Source organism: Salvelinus sp. IW2-2015, linkage group LG21 (assembly GCF_002910315.2).
Source record: "Salvelinus sp. IW2-2015 linkage group LG21, ASM291031v2, whole genome shotgun sequence".
Lineage (NCBI taxonomy): Eukaryota > Metazoa > Chordata > Actinopteri > Salmoniformes > Salmonidae > Salvelinus > Salvelinus sp. IW2-2015.
Window position 1 is genome coordinate 3,889,826 of NC_036861.1, and position 9,328 is coordinate 3,899,153.

Consider the following 9,328-nt stretch of genomic DNA (forward strand, 5'->3'; position numbering starts at 1 on the left):
GTTTCCTGTATCTCTTTCGTCCTTCTCTGTGTACAAGACACCTGGGTCGTGTTCATTTAGGTACAAAACGTAAGAAATGGGATGGACTACCTGGACTTGCCCAATAAGAAATGCTCATTTTGTTTTCTGTCGCAAAATGTTTTCTTTTGCGTGTCCCAATGAAGACAAACCTGTTTTGAGAATAAAGCCTTGAATCACGGCCATAGAGGGGAATATGTAGAAAACTCAGGGCTCGGACAGTGAGTGTCGACAGAGTGAAGCCATGTTAACTGGTCATTTCCCAGGTGGATCACTGAAAGAGGGCATTCTATCATTTTTTAAATCTTTCTGGTGGGGGGAGGGGGGGGGGGATTTTTGAATGGTTACTGTTGCTGGAACCCTGCCGGTAACCTGTGCTGGTCATGAGCAGGAATGACGGGTGGGGGGGGGGGGGGGGGGGTGATGAAAGGAGGGAGGGATTTTGGAAGCGTACCCTCACTGTGTGTGTGTGTAGGGGGTGATGAAAGAGGAGCAAGAGCACCCTCCCTGTCCTTCGCCACATCAGAAAGAGTCCAGGCTTTTGATCCGGATCTTTTCGGTCTCCGCTCCCTTGATGGGTTCATTTAGATTCCAAACTCACAGCCAGGGTTAGTTTGGTGGCAGAGAAGAGGGGAAAGAGGGAGTAACCGCATGATGGAGAATGGATCAAAAACAGAGAGAAAAATACTTCAGAGCTGCCTTGGTTGATTCTAAACAAAAGTGACATCAAATGTCAATGACGCAAGTCTATTAGCCTTGAGTGCAAACTGTTGGGGTACCGTACACCACTAGCAGCAGTTATGGGTAGGGGGCCTATGCACCTGTGGAGGCAACGGTTGAGACTGCTAAGGATAAACCGATCCTAAAACAGATACAGTGTGTTGGGGTTAAGGGCTCCTCAGGGGCCACATCGCTTCCGAGTGAGATAATGACAAGACACCCAGCGATTTAATGAGAGTAAAGTCAATTGCGTAACCCTTCGGTCCCTTTTGGGACATTGAGCCACATGGTGTGCACTTCCTTTCCACACAGGGAAATCACTCCGAGCAATAAAACTCTACCTCATCCAATCCAACAACTGAAGTACGTCTCCGCAATAAAAACAAGGAGTAACTGATTCAATAAAAACACTTTAATAGAGAAACAAATTTTGAAAAACAAAAAAGAAAATAATACCTTTGAAACAAAGTCTAAATCCTTTATCACGACCACCACCAATTGAATTGAGGAGTGAAAGGGAAATATTCATCATTATGTAGCCCACTCGTGTGGGTCCAGTGGGGGGTAACAGTTAACAGGTGTGCCATTGATTTACTGTGGGAGGGGAAGAAACAGAGGAGACTGGAGACAAGATGGATGACAACAGGAGATGTGGTTTTACAAAGGCTGAACACAGTGCTCTCTACTGGCTGGGCTAAAGGCTGCTCCCAAGACAAAACCGTCTTTTCAAGTTAGGGTTGTTTTAGTTGTTTTATGAAGGCATAGCGAAGAACTTTCGGAAGCCACTCACACACGATGATATGTGACTGGGTGGAGGCTAACTGACATTCAAACTCTGTTGACGACAAACTAATTAAAAGCTTCTGTCTCGATGCAAAGTCAGTCAGGTCACGAGTCATGACACGGCACAAAATTTAGATTTTGTTAGCAAGTAAGCAATAATGAAGGCCTGAAAAGGCGCGGTATGGACACAAGCACAGACCTATTACTTACTCTTGGACAAGATTACTAAGAAGATTACTAAAGCAATCCTTCTGACCACCCCCCCCCCCCTTAAAGGATTTAGATGCACTATTGTAAAGTGGTTGTTCCACTGGATGTCATAAGGTGAATGCACCAATTTGTAAGTCGCTCTGGATAAGAGCGTCTGCTAAATGACTTAAATGTAAAATGTAAATGTAAGAACAAAACACAGAATGGCTCAATCGCTTATAGTTTGGATTTTACACAAATATAGATCAGACATTGCAGAAATTGAGAGGAATAAATATTGCACAATTTAGAGGTTAACCAACAACTAATTTGTGGGAAACTGATTCAAATTTAATATCCACTTCTTTGCAAAGATTTTCAAAGCGTATATGTGCCCCGTATGTCTGGGAGCAACTTTCGCCCAGCAAAATAATTTGGAGGAAAAACAACTCTTACATGAGCATTACATAATTCATTGACATGTTAGTAAAATATCATACTTTTTTGTTCATAATGTCACAAGTCATTGTACACATCAAACAATATACCAAAATGTTACTTTGTAGGGAGAGAACAGAAAATATGATATTTTTATTGTTGTTGCACAAATCAATAAACTATTTGATAAAACCGGGGATATAAACAAGCCATGTCATCTTGGCATGCACAGAATGAATGTAGTCTTACGTGAAAAATAATTGTCGAACCACAAAGCACCGCTGAAATTAAAATAGATTTTTTAAACTGATTTAGCGAAGAAACTGAAAGGACAAATAATTCCTGCAACATTGATTTTACAGTAAAATAACATGTTTTATATGCCTGCAACAAAAAAACGTTGTAAAAGCAGCCAGATACCATCTTATAAAAATGAATTTAAAAAGTTATTACTATAAGATGCTGTGACTGCCAACACGGTCCATGTCCATTTTTGTGAATTTGCATAATTAAAAAGGGCATACCTCCTCTTTTAAACAGCTTCTACAAAATTGAGGCGCTCCCTAAACCTTGTCTGTAAATACCTAGAAAACGCATATTTACAAGTATGTTTTTTGTTGTGATGAACCTAAAATTCACAACCTCTTGAATCTGGACCTTGGAAAGTTAATGACCAAACATTTAAATAAACTGAAGTCCCCGTAAATGTTTTGAATGATCATTTCAACTGTTTAAGAGACGTTTTTAATTCCGACTAGATTTGCTTCCTGAATAGCTGACAGCATGTTTGACAATTATTATTATTATTATTTTTTAATATCTTCTGATTGACGGGCTCATACATGAAAAATAATGACAAAATAGTTACATAAATGTACCAGTTAGAATCCAAGGGTCTTTTATTACAATATACTGAAACAAACCATTAACCAATTAAAAATATATATTTGATGGGGGAGAAAAGGCTGCAACACAAATGAATCATGAAGAGAGAAAATGGTTTCCAGGAAAATGTGACAACTATGGCTATTACACAAAAGAAAAATCAGTCACAAATTTGCATTTGATAATAATCGTCAATAATTGTCATGATAATTTTATCCTTCTGGCAATTAATTTTTTGAGCGTGCACACTAATACAAATGTATAAAGATTGGACAGCTTGATGGTTGTTTGCAAATAATTTTACAAAAATGCAAATAGATTTCACTCTCAAGATACGCGTCACCCTAGAAACAAAATACCTCACTGATTGGACTGCATGTCAGAAAAGACCTACAAACAGTGAACAATCTCTCTTTTGTGGTTAAAATAACCCACTGATTGCATGTATTTGTTAACAATTGAAACATTTTGAGTCGTCAAAATAAAAAAAACTGAATATTTTTTCCTGTCTAAATTTCCAGCCAAATTGCCAGGGCAAACAGACAGAATGAGTTACCTCAGTCATCTAAGCAACTATCTAATCAGAGCAAGAGGTTGGTGGCTAAAAGTGATGTCTGCTGATGACACAGAATATCGGCGAAAAAAACTGTGGTATTGTAGTACAACTCAGATGATAAGAAGGAACCAAAAAGTAACTGATGGCACTGGTCTAAGCCATCCGGTTTTCTTTCGGGCCGAAGTCCTACATAAGCACAAAAATAGTCTACGGTTGCAAGGTTCCCAAAATTCCCAGGTTTATCAGAAATCCTGGTTGAAGAATTCCAAGTCGGGACGATTCCCTAGTTGCTTACTCCCTTGCTAATTCCAGAAATACCAGGAAATGTTGGGAAATTTTGTGACACGATCTTTCTCAAGACTTTCTAAAATGACCTTAAAAGCTCTGAAAGTGGGTCAAAAAAAAAACAAGGACACAATTGACGTAGACCCAACATCTCACTCAACATGAAACAAATCTTTCCAACTTGGCCGTGATCTCCCTCTATACCTTCAGATTCCCTCAGGAGCCGTGCCTTAGTTATGACTCACGTTTTACCCATCCACCAATATATGCAGTTTGTCTCAAGTTTCTCCACATCATTGTTATCACGCAATACGCCTACATCGAAGACCGTGGTTAACCGACTAGACTAAAGGGAAAGCCAGTCGCCCAACAGGAGAACAACCATCTTTGGGCCTCAGATGAAAACGGCAGAGGAAGCATACCATGGTTGTTTCTGAAACGAGTTTGTCCAAGTTGGAATCAGACAACAGTAGACCTCACTTTGATGTGGCTTTGCATGCTTATCATAATCTATCCTAGATTTTTCTCTTTTAAAAAAAGAGAGGAGAGGGCCAGTGAAAAAAGGAATTTACGTGCAACCAACCCATTTGTATAAACGTATAATAAAGTAATTGTGTTTTTTTCTGAATGGTGTGTGTTTGCATGTGCATGTTTGTATGCATGTAAGAATCCCATTTACTGCACTAATCTGTCACTGAAAATGATTTTCAGGTGAGAATGTCTACGGTTGAGGATGAAAAGCAAACCAAACGAAGTCTAATGTCAATGCTAACATGATACAGGAATTTAGGTACATGTCTGTTGCATACAACTCAGTCATTTATTTTCTTTATATGTACAGATTAGAGGAAAATGTATCTACTTCTATACAATGCTCCATATACTTTATATGAAATTAGTTGACCACTTAGCTTTTTCCCTGTTAACACAACTATGATGAAAATCAAGACAGAAAGTCCACACACAATTTTAAAATGAAAAAAATAAAAATAAACTTCAACATAAAAAAACTTCAATAAGGGAAAACAGACAGGCAGCCAAGTGGTCAACCAAATGTTGTGTTTTTAAAAACATTTTAGTTAATTTTTAAAACCTTTTTTTTGCATTACATACATATATAAGTGTACATAATATAAGTATATATTCATATATACATCATGTATGTATATACCAGTAATGCATCCATTATATATACTTAAGTTTTACATATTTAAAAAAAATGTTTGTCAGATATGTGAAACAGAAGAAAGATTTGACTGTTACAAATTAAAGTTTAAAACAAAACAAAAAGCGGGAAACAAAAACGAATAGAAACTATTTGTAAAAGCTGTTTTTTGTCTTTTTCACAAAAGTATTGCCATTATTAGATTTTTTTTTGATTTTTCTTCATATTTTACCTTTTTTTTTTTTACATTTCATATTTTTCTAGGGGGTATTTCTCAGGGGTGAAACTCATTTAAAATAGGAATAGTATCCGTTGCTACCATTTGAACTTCCTATGCTGAGCTCTTGGAGTAGGGAAAGTGGGTCGCTGTGCTTTTTGACCTGTTCCGGGCGAGCTCTGGGTTTGGGTGGGGCGCGGAGGGCACTGGCGTAGGACATGGTGGGGGGTTTTCCAGGGTTTTGGAGAACCCCGGGGCCCTGGCCGGGCTCTGGGGGGGCTTGCTGCTGCTGCTGCTGCGGCTGCTTGCTGTTGGGCATGAGAGGGGGGAACTGTCCGAGGTGCTGGAGGGAGTGGGCGGGAGGCTGGGCCGCAGCTACTGCTGCTGCCGCTTCAGCCTTCATCTGCTCCTCTGCTGCCTGCCGCAGGGCCTTGGAAGTTACTGGAGAGAGGGAGGAGGAGGAAGGGAGAGGGAGGAAGAAGGATGAGGGGGAGGGAAAAGAGTAGGAAGGAGGAAGAAGAAGAAGAAGAAGAAAGGGAAAGAGGAGAAATTAGGGTTGGAGAGATTAGTTTCAACTTCCAAAATATACAATACATTGGGGGTTGCTTGTCAATGTCAGGAGAACAAATGGGCACTTAGAAAGGAAACTGTCACTTTTGTTTTTGTCACGCTTGCACTGTTGGAATCATTGACAATGACAGCCACTTCAGCATGCGGATTCGTCAACCTTACAGTGGCCAACAGCCTTCAAATTGTATTCACCAGGTCCAAACCTGATGACAACCGTCAGAAATTGAACACCCGACTGGCTCTCACCTGAGTGTCAGACACTGACCAAACCGGACGCATGCGTTGCAAAATAAATGTACACATTCATGTTATTCAATCATTGCTCACGCGCTCCAACGAGCGTCTGCGTGGCCAGGCATTAAAATAGAAGTTGCTTCTATTTGTGACGCATAACGCGATGCAAGTCCTGCCTCTCCCATCTCCTCGTTGGCTTTTAGAAGCATATGCCCATGTGCCATCTCCTCATTGGTTATACCCACGTGGGTGATTGAAAGATGAACTGAGGTCGGTTGTGGTAATACACCTTATTATGAAAGTTAGTTGCCAATCGCCATATAAAGTCCAAAGAAGAATTTTTTTTTGATTTGCGCGTCCGGTTTGGCCATGGTGTCCGCTGTCACTATTCTGCCACTGCTAGAGAGTTAACATAAGCACTGCCAAGTACAAGGAGTGCAGTATGCTACACTTGAACCATTATATATTTGTATTTGAAAAATGTAGTGATCTGCACTGTTCCTCGCTCAGCTACATAGTCAATAGAATGCTGAATAATTAGCATAACAGTTTGATTAACGGTTTCAAAAAGTCCTTTGTGGTGCTTCTGATGCGTACCTAGGAATATCCCGGTGTTGGTGTTGAACGAGTGTGCTGGCTCCGTTGCATGGAATGTTCTGGAACGGGCCGGGGCCACCCCCATTGCCGGGCCACAGCTCGGGCGGTGGGTAGCCGTAGGGGGCGTGGGGGTGTTGGTGAGTGTGTTGGTGGGGGTGTTGGTGGGGGTGCTCCTGGGGGTCTGCCGGGCAGGGCTGTGGCTGCTGCTGGGCCATGGCGGCGGCGTTGGCGGGGGATCCCTCGTCTGGGTACTGGAGGAGATCCGCCGCTGGTAGAGGGGCCGCCCGGGACCCCTGGGTTCATACTAAAAGAGGGAGACAGAAAATAACAGACAGGTGTGATACAGAAAGGAGACAAGGTGGGATAGAGGAAAAAAAACAAAAAGACAATATAGGTCAATATAATCACCCATGGTACATTGAGAGATCATCCCTATTCCTTTCCTCACAGTGCCATGTCATTGCTGTAGGTATCAAACATCCCTCCTCAGCGCTCCTCTTATTTGTCAACTAGTAACAGCAGGTGTGAGTGAATCCATTCCACAACGTTCTCATTTCACTTACACAACACATTCACTCTTCTGCCAGAGTACCATTACAGTTCCGTAAGCTGGGAACATGCAGGGTCATGATAAAAACCCTGGAAAACTCATGAGAACACCAATAAGACGGGATGAGAGCCACGTGAGGGGACAGGCTGAGCCTTCTGAAGAGCAGTTGAGAAAACACCCGTTTCCAAAATTGGACAGTGGTATGAAAACAGAACAGCCCTTAGACCAGAACACCATCCAGAGGTGTTGATGACTGTGGTGAGATGAGCCTTTTGTGGAGTGACAGTGTTAGACCCAACACCTTGTGAGAGACCCTTTCTTCTCTGGAAATGTTAGTCGCATTGGGGGGGACAACATTTTTTTTTGTTGGAACATACGGTCAGCTCAGGTGATTTTCAAAAGGACTTTCTTCCAAATGTACTTTTAAGCCAAGTGAAAATGCTAAATGTTCAGGATGACAGTAAATTGGGCCTCCCGAGTGGAGTAGCGGTCTAAAGCACTGCATCTCAGTGTTGCGGCGTCACTACAGCCTGGGGTTCGGCCGTGACCGGGGGTCCCATAGGGCAGCACACAATTGGCCCAGTGTCGTCCAGGTTAGGGGAGGGTTTTACCGGTGGAGGTTTCTCCTTGGCTCATCGCACTCTAGCGACTCCTTGTGGCGGCCAGTTGAACGGTGATTCCTCCGACACATTGGTGCGGCTGGCTTCCGGGTCATGTTTCGGAGGACTCATGACTCGACCTTCACTCTCCCGAACATGTTGGGGAGTTGCAGCGATGAGACAATATTGTAATTGGATATCACGGAATTGGGAAGAAATTTAATTATCTCACCAAAACATGTTTGTTTTTTTTGGGGGGGGGGGGGGGGGGGGGGGTGAGACTTGACTAGTGCAGTGTTGAGACTTGACTAGGTGAGGGGTGAGGTGGTGTGCTGTCTCTCAGGTCTGACTAGCCACCGTCTTGAGAACAGCGCGTGTTTCTCGTGATCAGGAAGGTGACCACAGCGGCACAAAAGACCTAAATAACCTTAAGAACGGCGTTGCACCTGGACAAATTATCAAAAGTATGTCGACCTCCCGAGTGGTGCAGTGGTCTAAGGCGTGTGCACTAGAGATCCTGGTTTGAGTCCAGCGTCGTCCCGTTGGGGAGGGTTTGGCCGGCAGGGATGTCTTTGTTCATCGCGCACTAGCGATTCCTGTGGCGGGCCGGGCACATGCACACTGACACGGTGGTCAGGTGTACGGTGTTTCCTCTAACACATTGGTGCGGCTGGCTTCCGGGTTAAGCAGGCAGTGTGTCAAGAAGCGGCTTGGCTGGGTTGTGTTTCGGAGGATGCACGGCTCTCACCTTCGCCTCTCCCGAGTCGTACGGGAGTTGTAGCGATGAGACAAGACTAACTACTAATTGGAAATTGGGGAGAAAAGGGGGTGTATATATATATATATATATATATATATATTATACACATCACACTGCTCAAAAAAATAAAGGGAACACTAAATAACACATCCTAGATCTGAATGAATGAAATATTCTTATTAAATACTTTTTTCTTTACATAGTTGAATGTGCTGACAACAAAATCACACAAAAATTATCAATGGCTATAATTTCCACCTGTTGTCTATTCCATTTGCACAACAGCATGTGAAATGTATTGTCAATCAGTGTTGCTTCCTAAGTGGACAGTTTGATTTCACAGAAGTGTGATTGACTTGGAGTTACATTGTGTTGTTTAAGTGTTCCCTTTATTTTTTTGAGCAGTGTATATATAAAATACTATGTAAATTTGGTATATATACACACACACCTGTATATTTTTCAGACTGGCGCAGCACCACAGCTAAATGAATGCAGCACAAACACTGGATACACGGTGGGCGAATATCCCTTTCAGCCCAATATTGGCATCCAAAAAGAGCAAAGTCTTCCAATAACGTTAATTTCCTGTTAAAATCTAATAAAGGAAAATGCCACGAGGTCAACTGGGCTGCCACGTTATCGAACAGGCTAGACAATAACACATAAGTGAGATGGAGAGTGCTGCTTATTCACTCTGTGGTCTGACCCAGCTGGGTAGGACAAAGGTCTGGGTCGTGTTCATTAGGGCATGCAACGGGG

At 42.4% G+C, this 9,328-nt stretch overlaps 1 protein-coding gene across 1 annotated transcript in view; it reads right to left on the reverse strand.

The window, feature by feature from the left end:
• Nucleotides 1–3,023: 3,023 nt before the first annotated feature.
• The window catches only part of LOC111982332 (probable helicase with zinc finger domain), a 64,564-nt gene continuing 58,259 nt past the window's right edge, over nt 3,024–9,328 (reverse strand). Inside the window, exons 32-34 of the mRNA XM_070433820.1 lie at nt 6,658–6,851; nt 6,221–6,236; nt 3,024–5,674 (exon numbers count right to left, since the gene is read on the reverse strand). Of these exons, the coding sequence (XP_070289921.1) occupies nt 5,327–5,674; nt 6,221–6,236; nt 6,658–6,851 (558 nt within the window). The 3' untranslated portion in view covers nt 3,024–5,326. The remainder of the gene's footprint in view (nt 5,675–6,220; nt 6,237–6,657; nt 6,852–9,328) is intronic.